General features: G+C 43.0%; 1 protein-coding gene across 1 annotated transcript in view; it reads right to left on the bottom strand.

The window, feature by feature from the left end:
* DDC (dopa decarboxylase) overlaps positions 1-8,421 on the bottom strand; it is a 75,321-nt gene extending 66,900 nt beyond the window's left edge. Inside the window, exon 1 of the mRNA XM_074985478.1 lies at positions 8,221-8,421. Within this exon, the coding sequence (XP_074841579.1) occupies positions 8,221-8,421 (201 nt within the window). The remainder of the gene's footprint in view (positions 1-8,220) is intronic.
* Positions 8,422-15,756: the final 7,335 nt, after the last annotated feature.

Genomic DNA, 15,756 nt, shown 5'->3' with positions numbered 1-15,756 from the left:
AGTCTACAAGGTGCCACAGGACTTCTTGTTGTTTTTTCAAGACAGACTAACTCGGCTACCTCTGATACTAGCCTTTATTCGACATTTTAAACTCGGGATTGACACTATATGGCCTCCGTTAATATTGACATTTTGTTATCGACATTAGAGCAGATTAAATAGATCTAATGGTGTTTACAGTGAAGACAGTGATGATTTAATGCCAAGCTAACTCCTTTAAATTCGATTTTATCTCATTGTGTAGACGCAGCCACAGAAAAGGAATGATGTGCCACAGTGTCAAGCAGTGACAGCCCTACCTTTTAACAAGAACTTCAGGGATCAAGAAATAGGCAGCTGCCCTGGGGCCCAGTGATTTACAAGAGCCTGGGGCTCCTGGCCACTGTGGCAGCAGCCAGGATTCCTGAGCTTTTCAATTTTCCACTAGAGCCCCTGGGCTCCTAGCCACTGGCCATGAAGGACTGACTGAGGGGGTCTGCTCCAAGCCCAACCCCTTCCACCTACCTAGAGCCACCTCCCCATTGTTAAAGACACCAGGCCTGGGACAGGGCACATCAATAAGTTCTGGGATCTCCTTTCACCCCGCTCTGAGTACGCAGAACCAAAGGCATTAATTCTAAGCTCCGAGAATATGACAAGGAGATTGTACATATTAAGTGGAAAGAAAATATTGTGGCTGATGCCTTGTCTAGACAGGGGGGTTCTGACCCTCTTCATAAGGTTCAGTTAAGGGTTCATCCTTCTATCATTTTGTATGGGTGAGGTGTGATCCTAAGTGCTTCTGTATTCAAACTTAACTTCAATGATTTTTATACAAAATATGTTTTCTAAGGTAGCATTTGAAAACAAACACCCCATTGGTCATTAATGTAAAATGTATGTGTCCAACTTATACATGAAGTTACAACTTTCCTCTGTACAATATTTCTAGAAAATATTTAGACAACTTAGGATAGGGCAGGTTAGTTCTAGACAAAGGAAAGGCATTTATATCAGTTAACATATTAGCCATAAACAAAGCTAAACCATCAGGGCTTGTCTTGAGCTAAACTCCTGCATACCTTGGAGATACTGGAGAATGAATACATAGGAGACCTTCCTAACTTTGAGAACAAACACAATTCTTTGGGAATATAATGGACATGGAGAGAGTCCATCTTTATCCTTCACCTAAGGCAACAAAGGAAATCATCCATGCATGCTTCTGCAGAAGGTCCTAACTAATAGACAGCCAGCCATGCTGGACAGAAAATAATCTGAAAAAAGCATCTGCCTTGCTAAATTAAATTTTAGATTCTTAGATGCATGGTTCTCTTTTGTTTACTTTTAACCATCTTTTTTTTTCTTATTTGGCATCGTTTAGGTCCTGTTGTCAATAAACTCATTTTATTTTAATGTAAATGAATCCAGTGCTGTGTTTGAATTGAAGGAATTGGGAACTCTAGTTAAAGTGGCAAGCTGAGGATACTGACTCATGAAAGGAGTACCTGGATTTATTCCTTCTTAGAGTGGTTCAGGAGAAGGCTAAACACTCCAGAGCAAACCATTTTAGGGAATTTTGGGATTAGAGGTGTGCTTGGGGGTCATCTGCCCAAGTATAAACCAAGGCGGGTGGAAACCAAAATGGAACTGGTGTGTTGTGACAGGCTGCTGATGTTGGAGCACTGAAGGAGGCTGCCCAGATACAGCTACTCAGAATACTGCATGTCTGTCTGGTCATTGTTGGTGTCCAGGCTGGGAGCCACAGCAGGAGAGTATTTAAGGCATCCATAGTTCCAGATCAAGCAGTGACACAACTCCTTATTGGAGCTGATTGTGCCTTCCCCCCTGCCCCACAAATGGTTACACCCATCTTATACCAACTTCATCTAGACCTCATTTTCTACAATATATCATACTAGACCAGTAACATTGCCAAAAATAGAAATTGGGTTGGTTTGGCAAGCTTTGTTCTTGACAAATCTGTACTGACTGTCCTCCATATGCTTCCAAATTGATTGTTTAATGATTTGCTCCAGCACCTTTCCGAGTACTGAGGTTAGGTTGACTCATCTATAATTCCCCAGATCCTTTGTGTTCCCCTTTTCAAAGAGATATTTGCCCTTCACCCTTCCTAGCTGTTGAAAAGAACCATTTGTTATTTTCCCTCCTCCCTTAATTTTGAAAGAAAAATCTCAGTTGAGTTTAGTGCCTCTGAAAGCCCCTGAAGACTGAATTCCTCTCTGTAACTCCAGCACAGGAACAACATGGGCAGGGGCAATTAGAGCTTTTCACAGTGCCCCAGCAATGTGACTCAGCTCTTCCCTCTAGGAGTGGAAGAGAAATTAATACCATCTACTAATTAATTCCCTGGCCTCCCTGCTGAGACTACCAACAACATTTCCAGTTAGCCCTGGTTGGGGCATTATAAATTTGAGGAGCAAAATGTTTCCCTCATTTGTTTCTGTCCATAAAATTCTCACCCCGTACCCTAAAGGTAGCAATAAAAATTCAAACATTTCAGACTTCAAAGCTAGTACTACCATTTCGTGCTACAAACTTAAGCAACTTTGGAGGTACGAAATACACTATTATACCTCTGAATAACAAACCACAGACCTAATTCAAGTTAATTTTACAGTCGCCAGAACATATACATTCTCAGAAGCTAATGCTGTATAGGAAAACACAGTGGCATATTATTTGCAGAAACCAAATTAACAATTTACTTATGTCTCCGCTATAAATACTCCACTAGCAATTCCTATACTAGTTTATGTGATATAGGGAACTACAACTGTAAATCTTATTAGGTTCAAATTACAAATGAGTAAGGTACAATACTACAGTCCTATGTGTTTTCAAAGTACTTTGGTATTCTTCAGAAACACTGTTTTTAAATGTTGGTAAGTACACCTGACCTCTGTGGGCTCTACTTATGAAACAGGAGAATGCTGGAAGTAGAGACTCACCCTTCCTTGTAATCCCTTTGCTTGATCCTTTGAGTTTTCAAAAACTCACTCTACATGAAAAAGAATCCCACTTTACTTTGGGCAAATCCTCTGGCCTGCACCATCATTAATGACATGATCATGGGTGGATAGGAGTTGCCTAAATTTGTGAGGATTTAGAGGGCATTGCAAATATTGTTGCACAGGGCCACCCAAATCAGATAAATGATGTAGGGTCACGTTTAAGAATTCCTTCAACCTGAGTTGGAGTTGAGGGTGCTTATATCTTGAGAAAAATTAGACCCACGCTGTGTCATATTGGGGCAGGGGTCAGCAACCAAAATAGTAAGAAGAGCCATTTTTTCCAGTTGGGTTAAAAGCTTGATAATTCAAGAGCCACAATGCATGTGAATACGAGACTGTCCTTAATACATAACTTCAGACCATACTTTTTGTAATGCCTATTTTAAGAACAGTGCACGCACAACGATTTGTAATGTGATACAGGTTTACTGAAGGACATTCACAATTTTTTTTCCCCTCACAGTGTTTGTACCACTGTCTTCCTGACTTTCACTCCCAAACCTTCTCTCTGGAGGATGCTAGAAGGAGTTGTCCCATGTTTTCAGATCATATATTGTTTGCTATTTAGATATGAATTTTTCATTTCTGGGCTTTTAGATGTTCACTGTTTATTGAAAATAATCAGGATTTTTTTTAACTTTGCAATTATAGCATAAGAAGCCACAAAGGAGTCCTTCTAGAGCTGCATGTACTGGGGCATTCAAAACCTCTGACATTTTGTGATCTCACCTATTGCAGAAAGAAGGGATCCTGCCTTTCTGACAGTGATCACTTAGAATATTTACAGTGTATGCTTGCAGTATTTTCCGAGTCCACCACTTAAGAGCAGCACCGCGATGCCTTGTCTTAAGTTCCTGCTCTGTTACAGCCTTAATTTCCTAGCTTTTAACTGTCTCACGGGTAAAGTTGCTTCAAAATGCAACTCAACAGCTACATGGGAGGAGATTTGTTGAAAAGGATAAAGAGCTGTGCAACAAGCCATAAATACACTTACTTAAAGAATAGTCACAGACAGATAGCTGAGTTAGTCTGTATCTTCAAAACAAAGAAGCAGTTCTGCAGCATTTTAAAGACTAACAAAATAGTTTATTAGGTGATGAGCTTTCGTGGGACAGACCCACTTCTTCAGATCTGGAAAATTCTGAAGAAGTGGGTCTGTCCCTTGAAATCTCACCACCTAATAAGTTATTTTGTTAGTATTTGAAGTGCTACAGGGCTGGGGTTTTTTTGGTTTACTTAAACAAGTGAAAGACCAATCATATCACCTAATCCCTTTCCAGCAGGGGATAAATCTGTCATGAAATACACAGTACAAATTTAAATATTCCATAGTCTAGTCACTCAAAAAACAAAAAACAAAAAACAGAAATCTCACTCCCTAGGTTCTAGCTGATCACAGGTAAAATAAGGGTTTTCAGAGGGACCAGAGGGGCTTGAGTTATAAGCCTTCCCAAAAATACTTGGTATGTACAAAACTGTATTGCCCATTTGCAGGCTTTCAGGAAAACACACAGGAGCTCTGCATGGTATTAATGTAAGTTATTTTCTAGTGGTTTGCACACAATTTTACGAAGAAAGGATGCCATAGAGTCTCCAGTGAAAGGCTCCCTCCTTCCAAGAAAAAAACTCCTATAGTCACTGCCCTCAGACTCATATGCTCAGATTCATGGGGACATTCATAATCAGCCAGCAGCGCAAGTGCTTATCACCCAAGTGATAATCCTGTGTGAGCCTTAAAACGACATGACATTCATCTTCGGTTAATCAACTTAAACTGCCTACGAGCTGTGTGCCTTTTACTTGATGAAACACAGCAGATTCTAACTGTGCCGCCGAGTGAAAAGAAGGACAATCATTTAAACCCCAGTGAGGCTGCAAAATGCCAAGGTGTGTCTGCAGAAGCTACCTCCTGGATATTGACACATTTATGTCATTTTCACAATGAATGTGGTAGAGTTGGTGTTTGTTTTACTGTCAGACTCACAGTGACCAACAACAATGCTAGAAGGGTTGAGAAAAGAACAGTTGCTGCAAATGCCTTCCATGCAACAACACTACCCCTGTCCCCAATCAGAGACAATTATTTCTACCTTTTCTACAAAGGTTATATGTTACAAGAATTAAACCCTGGCTTGTTGTGCAGGTGCATCTACCATTGAACTTGATCCTTTTGGCCACAATAAAGGGGGAGAGATTTGTTTTAAGTGGAAGAAATAGCCAGGCTCAGATATAGAAAACTCTCCATTGAAATTGACTCTCCAATTTAGCTAATATAAAAATGTTGCCAGGTTTACCCTTTATTGATTCAAAGAAGCTGACTGTCTGTTGTGGGGAGGTTGAGGGGAACAGGTATTTTACATTTATCATATCCTGCCATTGATTTTTGCCAATCTAAAGTCTTCAGTGGAGCCATTATTTCCATGTTTCTGCCTATGGAAAGTCTGTATGGCAGGGGATCTCCTCGGATACCCATCAAAATACATGCAGAAATACATCTTATTCTTACAGTGGCAATAGCATGGGACTGGGAGTGAGCGCAGTTGGGTTCTATTCTCAGCTCTGCCTCTGACCAGCTGCATTACTTCAACCTAGTCATTTTACTTTTTTGTGTCTCAGTTTGGCCTAAGGGTAACATAAATACAGGGAAAGTATCAGAGGGGTGCTGAGTTAGTCTGTGTCTTCAGAAACAAGAAGTCCTGTGGCCCCTTATAGAGTAACAGACATTTTGAAGCATGAGCTTTCATGGGCAAAGACCATCCGATGAAGTGGGTCTTTGCCCACAAAAGCTTATGCTCCAAAACATCTGTTAACGAATACAGTGATTGTGAGGTGTTTTGTTGCTATTCTTGGAAAATACCATCTATAAAGCCAACTATTATTGCTAGGAGTTTCAGAGATTTTAGGTGGAGAAGGGCTGAGAAGTGAAGGTAAATGAGATGTAAATTTTGTTTCTCCACATTAAAAAGAATTCTAACAACAAACAGAAACTGATGCAAATCTTCCCAGAATAGCCACAAATGTTACATACGTCTCTGTTTAAAGAAAGTACAGCCCATTTCTATTATTCTGGATTTGATCAACAACAATATCTTGGCCAGTGTTTGGTTAGACATTTGTCATTAATATATACAAGTAATGCAGAGTTACGGTTACTATGGCATTTTTGTGATGAAAATAACATTAACATTTCATTCAATGGACTTTTCAATCAGAAAATGTAATTTCAATAGGACTATATTGATTTGGGTGAAATTTTCTAAGAGCTGAGATTATGCTATTCAATTTTTTTAAAAAAAATCATAGCCCGAATGAAACATTTAACAAAACTTAACACTCTGAAAATTCCTTTTGCAGAAAATTTGAAGGTATTTTATTGTGTTTCAAATTGGCAAACAAACAATTTTCAAAATCTCAAAATTTCTCATGGAATGGACTTTCCTGTTCCTGAACAGTTCTAAATTTCATTATTTATATAAAAAGTCTGTGAAGGAGCTGCAGCTAGTGCCATTGGCATTGAAATCATTGGTGACCATTTGAGCATCTGTTCCACAGCACATATATCAGATTAAACCTACACATCCACATAATTATATTGCTCAATATAGGGACCAGAGACTAAACAACATGGGTAACTAGTAGCCAAGGTTCCACACCTTGGCCATTATTCTGTTACTCATAGGCTGTGTCTACACTACAAAAATAACTTCGATGTCGCTTACTTTGAAGTAAGCAGCTTCGAAGTAGAGTGTCCACACACACACTACTTCGAAGTTAAACTTTGAAGTAGGGCAGTACTCCATTCCTAGGAATGGAGTAAGGACTTTGAAGTAGGGGAAAAATGTATGTAGACTCTCTGCTCGCTACTTCGATGTAGTGTGCAACTTTGACGTTAACTTCGAAGTTTGTTCCTAGTGTAGATGCACCCGTAGTGTGTTTTGCTATGGTCATCTCAGCTATGTTTAGGGCTTGATTACTGAATTTAATAGAAAGACTACTACTGAACTTAGTGGAAATTTTGCTTATGAAAGGCCGTCAGGTTTGGCACCACAGCAATCAGTTCAGATGAAGCCCATATGATGGACAAACATTTACACTGGTCAATGAAGAGATCAAATTTATCAAAGGAATACACAGACTAATCAAGTTTACATTGGTTCCATGTTTAGCATCATAACAGTCACAAAAACTTAATTTATCACACAGGAGGCTGTGTACGTTTCAGAAGTGACCCCAGTTCACTTCCTGTGTAAGAGCACAAGGGGAAATCCCTGATTTAGGGCTATGTCTACACTATAGCTTATGTCAGAATAATTTATGTTACCCAGGCAGTGTTCATAAACTCCTCTCCATCCCCAAGCAACATAAATTACACTGATGTTATCGCTGGTGTGGACAGCACTATATTGTTGGGGGAGTTTCTCCCATTGACAAAGCTACTGCTACTTGGAGGCTGGAGTAGTTAAGCCAAAGGCCAAACTCATCTCTGCCATCAACTTAGAGCATCTACATTAGAGGACTGCAGTGCCATTGTGAAAACTCTAGTGTAGCCATGAGCTGAAGGACCACTTGCTCACCTTTGAGCCTACCCAGAGACCTTGAGAAACTAGCTCAGATTTGAAAGAAGAATGATAACCAATTCTGACTGGGGTAACAGCAAAAGAGAATAAGGGAGTAAGCTGAGTCACTGCCAATTGCATAGCTTTCATTGTCAATTTCTCCCTTATCGAGAAGGTGATATTAAGATAGGAGCCATCTGCATTACAAGATGGTGGAAAAGCCACCATTTATGAGAGTAAGGTAACAAACCAAAATAGGTGAGAAATAGTAATAAAAAGAAAAGCCATGTGAGAGTCTTGACATTTAAACAAGAAATTCAAACAAAGTGTTTTATGTACTGAATATTGGGGATAAAAATCTTAGTTTGTAAAAGCTCTCCTGTTCTTTTCTAGAGTAGAAAGCATATCAACAATAGGTCACATAAAAATGAAAGTCCCATCTAGGGTCCAGAAGATTAATTCCAAGAACAGGCCCATTTGAAGTACATATACAGGAGTGATAATTTCTAATAAGAATAGATACGTTCACTGTGTCAAGTGGTTTGTGCAATGTTGGCCTTATGGGAGATTTGCTATTGATTTCACTGTGGCCAGGTTTTCACCCACAGGCTTTACAAAGTGTGGTAACTCTGTTTTCCAGACATCCTTACCCCCGGCATAATTATCCTTCCAATGTCTTTCAGGACATCCTCAAAGCTCTCAGGTTCCTGAGGTGCAGCGTCTGGAATGAGGGGTCTCAGGTACCCTGGTTCAACATCAGGATAAACCTGTCTGTTCTCTAACTGTTCGTAGTAATCTGCAATGTAGTCCACCATTTCTTTCCCTCGCTTACGGAACTCTGCAGCATCCATTGTAACCGGTGTTTGGAGTGTCAGTATCAGAAAAACCTAAGGAAAAAAACTCACATTTGAAAAAAGCTCTTAAAATCAGCCACATATTTAGGCGTCTAAAAATTGAGACTGGCTTCACTTGGAAAAGTACAGTAGTAATAAGAAGGCCTGACTATCAGGCTTGGTGTAAGGCTGAAGGCCCAAAACAATGGTCAGTGCCTAGCTAAAGCACCTCAAGCCTGAATAACAGAGTTAAAGCAAAAACTGTGAGTTAGGTAGATTCTGCACACAGGAATTTGGCAGAGACAGGGCTGATCGGAACATTATCCCAAAGTGCTCAGCACTCCATGATACACACGAACACATCCTGCTTGGTACCCTACACTCACCATAGATAACAGCTTAGCACCAGGTAGATTCTGACCCACGTTCAGGAACAGGTCCTAATGAGAACATGCTGGATAATATTATTTTAATGGTACCACCACTATCCCCAAGTTAATGGGTAGATCTAGTTACACTGGGGGAGTCGATGTATTACAATGAACGGGTTGTACCTGGGATACGTAATGTACACGTAACTTGTTCATACTTGAGTATAAAGGTGTATGTCACACTGAATGTATCACCCGGTTTAGGGGACAGTACTGGGGCACTCCGGCCTCCTGAAAATAAACCAGGGCCATTGTTGCAGCGTATGCAAACACCAACATAAAATGGTAGACACCTAATCTAGGTGCCCTGGGGGGTTGGAGACCATATGTCAATGACAAAAAAGCCTGGTTCCAGTGCCTTCACACCTTGCTTGACTTGTGGTTCTTGGGGGCTCTCTGAAGTCTGCAGTGTCGGCTATCCGCAGAATCTACATTGTTGTCCAAAGAGAGCACACACACAGGCCAAGGTGATTAACATCAAAGGGAGCAGATTGGACGTCTGAGCACCATTCCAGTAGAGATGCCCAACTACATTCTTGGTTTATTGGTATGTACCTGAAACTTACACCCACTCAGTGCGGCATTCTGTCCCCTTCAATGGGCTGGAACAGAGAGGTTGCCAAGCCTGCTACAGACTGGATTAACAAACCTTTGTCTTTTAGCTCAGGCAGTGGAGGCTAATGCGTTAAGATGGAGAGGTCACCAAAGTTCAGTCCCCACTACCAATGACGTACACACCCCATCCTTTCAGTTGCAGCACTTTACAACGCACAGGATATAACATCATATGAAAAGATCATGAGAGGGTGTCGTGCTCATCACATTAATTGTGATGATTTTAGATTTGTGTTCTCTTCCCCCGTCTGTGCTATATCCACCTGAAGCCTCATATCATACACTTACACTCCATAGGGTGAGGACCCAGCTTTTCATTCTCCATAAGTGTAGTATACAGTGCAACAGAACCCCAAGCCTTAATGGGAATGCTAAGCACTACCGCAATTTATTATAATTTATAATAATGATCATTTAAAAATAATTCTAATAATCAGCTATATTCAGAGAGAGCCTGATTCCATAATCCTTTCACATATAAAATTTCTGCTGATGCAGAGCCAATGTATGTTTTGAATTCTCAGACAATAGAGGGACAAACCTGTTGTCCACTGCTTCTATGCTCTCACAGTTCTTTATAATCACTCATTCATATTCAATTGCTTCTCTGCATCCTGGATGGAAATGGCTGTTGAAACATAGTCATGCATTGTAAAAACAAGGGACTGTCATGCTTAGGCCACACGCAATCAGGTATTAGCTTTGTAAGAGATTACATGCATACATATTAGGTAGCATCTGAGCATTCCCTGATTAGTAAAATGGAAATACCTTACTTCAGTATAAATTATCTGTGCTGGTCATTTGTAATTGGCTGAGGTCAGCAATTGTGTGCTTTATAGCACAGGCTGCACCTCCCTGGACTGGCATGGTACAAAATTTGCTGGACCAGGGAAGGTCCCCAGTCATGGGTCCCCAAAGCCTGCAGCAGGCAGCCCGCCTCATCCCCATCCCACTATTCCCCACCCTTCTAGGCTGCTCACCCAGCTGCTGGAGTGGGAGAGGGCTTGCTGGACTCCAGCCCTACCCTGCCCACCATGGGGACCTCCATCTCTGGTCCCATGCTGCTCCCCAAGGGGCTGCCAGAGGACACTGTCTCCTGCTCCAGCCCTGTGCTGCCCCTCATGGGGGGCCTGCCAGGGGATACCAGCTCTGGCTCCAGTCCCAGCCTGTGCTGTTCCCAACTGGGCTGCCAAGGCTGTTGCTCCTGGTCCTGGCTGGCCCTCCTACCCTTAGACTTCTGGGCTCTCTGGTCCAGGATCACCTGTGGTCCTATTGGATCATGGGTACTGCCAGACCAGAGAGTGCTGGTTTTAGGAGGTGCAACCCGTATCGCAGCAGGTATTGTTTCATAAGCTGAAAAAGAAAGCAATCACCTACTATGGATGAATCCATTAATGCGAAATAAATCAATTGGGGATGATCTGGAACAGCTGCTACTCTCACGTATGAGTACCATGTTAAAGAAAACATGGCTCTTGACTACAGGCAGCTGAGGCCTTTAGCTAAGGCTAGACTCTGGTTGTTCTTGTTGCTGTTATGTTAGATTTATGTAACTGTTAAATACAAATAACTTAGGTGCCTAATACCAGCTCCCTACCCTCACCAAAATGGACAATACTGGAGCTAGCATAGGACCTCTCTTGCGGATCTTGGATCTACAGGCTGTTAGCCTAGAAAAAGTAAGAAGACTGTAGTCGGTAGCGTCTTTCTTTTGTATGGTTATGATGGCCAATCTTGAGGTTGCTCTCCCATTCAAAAGAGAATCACAGAGCAAACAATACACCATCTCCTCTGCCCTCCATGGGGCATTATTTCTCAGAACTAACATAGCAATATGAAATACACCATTGCTGGCATATTCTTGTTTGAAATTCTACAAAATAAGTAAATCATTACTCTGTATATACATCGGCTGAAGCAATACAGACACAGGTCACTGAGCAGTCTGATGTTTCCTCAGGTTAGCGGTTTTCTCTAAAAGAAAATTACACATTTCATTGTTTGCAAAATATCCCAAATACAGCCCTCAGTTTGTACATCCCTAACACATTTTCCAATTATTTTATCAGTTTGTTGTTATAGCATATTTTAAAAGCCATGTGAGTACCACCTGTTATTCTCTTCCCAGTCTAAAACTTAAGTTGTATGGAAGTTGTAGGCAAAATGTTAACCCCATGGCAGCAGCAAAGCTCAGAATATCTTTCCTGCTCTTGGAGCCCTAAACACGCAACTGGCAGCATGGTCAGCACCAAACAGCAGGCACATTCTTTCATTGGGTTGGGTTGGGGGTTACCGGGTGATGTCACTGAGCACAGGAAAGACCCAGACTGTGTGGTGCCTGTGGGGGAGGGTGGGGGGGGGGGGTCGCACACAAATGTCAGCTACTGAGAAGAAGTTTCTTGGTGTGTTATGCAAGCACAACCCGTGACACAGCCTTGTTGGCATGTGGTACGGCAGATCAGGGGCTGGCACCAGGCAGCACAGAAAAAAAGAGCAAGTGTACAGACAGGGTGGCAAACTCCCTTCAGGGGCTACTTGAACAGGTAGATGCACACAAATTGCTAACAGCAGAGAAAGAAAGAAGCCAGTTCTCAGGCTGTCATACTAACATGAGCCCACAGCTAAAGGCTCACTGCTCCCATGTGGAAATTCACTGTCTTCCTGTTACTGGAGAGCAGCAGCCAGAGCGGAGCACCGAGAAGGGCATTGTGGGTTACATACGGGACACCTCTGGAGGCTAATAATTTCACTTTTAAGATGTGGTGCTTCCACACTTGCCTTTAATCGAACTTCAGAATTTGAGCTTGACACTGAACCAATTAGGTAACTGTGATTTTGTAATCTTGAGGTTACTGCACCCAAAATTGAACTAATGGTGCTTACAGTGAAGACAGTCACATGGTAAAATTGGGCTAAATCATTTAAATTTGATTTTATCTCGTAGTGCAGATGCAGCCTAAGATTTTGCATGAGTAAGGGACCATTTTAAAAAAAGAAAAAAAAAAAAAGCACAGTTCAAAGACTTCAGAGTTTCGCTCTGTATGAATACAACCGTTCACAACTAGCCATTGTTATTTCTGTGTACTTTTCAACATGGATTCATTCTGTTTAACATTTCATTTGACATCTTTGTTTCAGTGAATTATCCATGTGTGGCAGGACAGATATCTGTCATAAGCCTTCCAATCTGTCATAAGCCTACCATTCTTCAAAAAGTGGGGTTTAAATACAAATTTCTTTATGGCTATATCTGCACAGCCAAGTTCTCAAAATAACAATGGATATTTCAAAATAACTTTGGTATTGTCTAAATGATGCACCTGCTATTTCAAAATAAATAAAATCAAAATAGTGGGTGCATTATTTCAATTCCGGTAAGCCTGGTTTCATGAGGAATAATGCCCATTTAGAAATAGGTCATAATGGGCTCCAATGGCACTATTTCGAAATAGCTGGTGAAATGCATTTTCTGTATGATTGTGCTATTTTGAAATAAGAGCAATAGCCATTTTGGAACAGCTTATTTTGAAACAATTCTGTCATGTGGTCACAGGCTACGTGACATCCCATTTTTCCAAGTTGCAAGTTAAACAGCATAAATCCAGCAGCAGTCTATGCATACACAAAAAAGCTGATAGTTTCCTTTAACACCAATTTTAATGCTATAGTTACTAATATGTGACATCGTGTAAGTAAGTTTTCTTAATAGTAAAATCTTCTGCCATTCAAAGATATCTTTACATCTTTCTATTTCTATACAGAATTTTTCTGATAGTGATAAAATTAATTTTCATTTATGTTAATTGTATTACAGGCTGAATGTCTCTAGTCTGGTGCCCTCCAGCTCTGACTGGTGCTGAAAAAAAGAGAATTTGCTGGACCAAGGGAGGTCAATATTGCCTAGCACAGGGATTAGCAACCTTTCTGAGGTGGAGTGCCAAAAGTTGACCTTTTTACCATTGCATACAAACCAAGTGCTAATGATACTTTTTAAAGTCCCTAATCATCCTCTTTACAACAGCTGCACTAATAATTTTAGATGCAGAATTTTACTGTTTCAGTCTTTAAATCCCTGCTGGGTTTTTTTAATTATCTAAAAATGTCCAGCATTTTAATACAGGTTTAACTTCTCTCATCCCAGATTCTCTGGTCCATCAAGATCCATGGTCTGGCAGGATCACAGATGTTGCTGAATCTGTGAGCCCCAGCCACAGAGCTTGCTAGGGGCTGGGGGCTCAGTCAGTCTGGCAGGCAGCCACACTGGCTGGGAGCGGCCACAGGCCCTGGGCAGTGAGCCAAGGTGGCCCGGGGTGCCCAGCCACCGGCAGCCTGGGTGAGCAGCCACATGGCGAGGGCACACAGCTGTTGCCAACCCCAGGCACAGCCCCACCTGACCACAGGTGGGGAGCCCCACCAGCCAGCCCAGGACAAACAGTCTCTGCTGGCCCCTGGTGGACAGCTGGCAGTGGCCTGGGGTAGACAGCCACTGTTGACCCAAGGCGGGCAGCTGCCAGCCGCCCAGGGCAGGGAGCCCAAACCACCCCTGGGACAGCAGCCTACAGCAGCTCAGAGCACAAATCCCTGACCAGCCCCAGGCTGGCAGTCGCCAGCAGTGAGGGGTGTGGAGCCACAGGCAGCGAGCGGGCTGCATGGTGGGAGGAGGGGAAGGGCTGAGCTCTCACGTGCCAGATGAAATCAGCTCATGTGTGTGCCACTCTTGACATTCTGGTAATAGGGAAGTGCAAAGACTGCTCTCTCTGTGCGTCTGAGGGCAGAAAAAGCCATTGCTGTGCTCCAGAGGTGGAAAAAAAATACCCCAAAACGTACTTGAGTAAAGGTACAGCTGCTTGAGGGGTGTACTTAAGTCCAAGTCACCAGTGTCCCTCTGGAAAACTATTTGAGTAAAGGTACACACACACACACACACGAGTACATCTTTATTGTTCAAGCACGCAGAAGTGACAGCAGCTGCACTTTTACTCAAGTAAATTTTTGGGTACTTTCTCTACCTCTGCCTCATGCTCCCCATTTGTACTTCAAGTACTGCCAAGCTGGATTGTACTGCTGACAGCTCCTTGCCTTAAAACAATCAACATCGCTCACCTGTAAACAGGAGTTCCCCCCTCAGTCCTCTTCCTAGGACTGGGGATGTAGCTCAATCCCCCTTGGCTTAGGGGGATCAGATGCAAAGATTTTGCCAGATCCCTGCAGCTGAAAACGCATCCCCCATATCCAGCCTCCCATTGTGGAGAGTTCAGCAGGTGTGATGTAGTGGGGGATGTGTGTGTGGGGGGCTCAGAGGGTCTGGGGCTCCTGCTGAGGGTAACCAGGTGACACCTCTGGACTGCAGACAAAGGGGGAGGTGGAGTCTGTGGGGTTTGAATTGGAAGTGGGAGTTGGAAAGCAGTTAGTCTGGGCTGGGAGAGAGAGAGAGACAAAGGAGGGGGCAAGACCCCAGCTCATGGATTGTTCTGGCTGTCCCTGACTGCTGTACTGACTCTTCTGTCAGACGCTGTGTCCTGTCAGCTAATAAACCCGCTGTTCTCCTGCTGAGTGAGAGTCACTCCTGCCTGTGGATGGGGTTCAGAGCTTGGGGATCCCTGAACCCCATCACACTGGCTGTGCAGGGTGGTACTGCACCCTGAGGATGGAGCATCCAGCAGTAAGTGACTGGGGTGTGGGAGGAAGAAGCGGGGCCAGTGAGACTCAGGTGTGCTGAAGGGCAGCGAGGTACGGACCTCCGAGGCAGAGGGGCCCATAGCTGAACGCAAGAGAGTGTGATCGTGGTCCTCAAGACAGGGTATCACACCCGAGGAGGGGTTACTCCTGGGAGTCCATTAGAGTCGGTCCCAGAAGGCAGAGGGGCCTATGGCCTAACCCTGGGAAATGTGTGACCCGCAAGGAGTCTGACACACAAAAGGGATTTTTCCAGGAATCGTGGGGTGTAGCAGGCATCAATCAACCTGTGAGTTTGCAACCCTGCTCAGCAACTCCTTTCTGCAGCAGCAGTGCCTGGAAACTGAATTGAGATTAAAGGAGCTGGACAAGGCAGCATTAATGTGCTATGGCAGAGCTGAGGGTTAAGGAAACTCCTGCAGGGGTGAGCCCAAATTGGGGCAGGGAAACCTGGACTACATGGAGCTCTGAGCCCAATGGCCTGCCACAGTTTGAGGAGGGAAGGAGCGATTCTAACCCATCGTCTTTTCGTGGCCAAGACAGTTGCAAAGAATTTTCCAGCCCTGGGCCGAGGAAGGTGCCTGTGTGTCTGTGCAGGAAAATAGCTTGTCCACTGGTAATGGCAAGT

The sequence above is a fragment of the Carettochelys insculpta genome, chromosome 2 (assembly GCF_033958435.1).
Source record: "Carettochelys insculpta isolate YL-2023 chromosome 2, ASM3395843v1, whole genome shotgun sequence".
NCBI classification, from domain to species: domain Eukaryota; kingdom Metazoa; phylum Chordata; order Testudines; family Carettochelyidae; genus Carettochelys; species Carettochelys insculpta.
The sequence above is the reverse complement of the archived record's forward strand: the minus strand, read 5'-3'. Positions and strand labels throughout refer to the sequence as shown.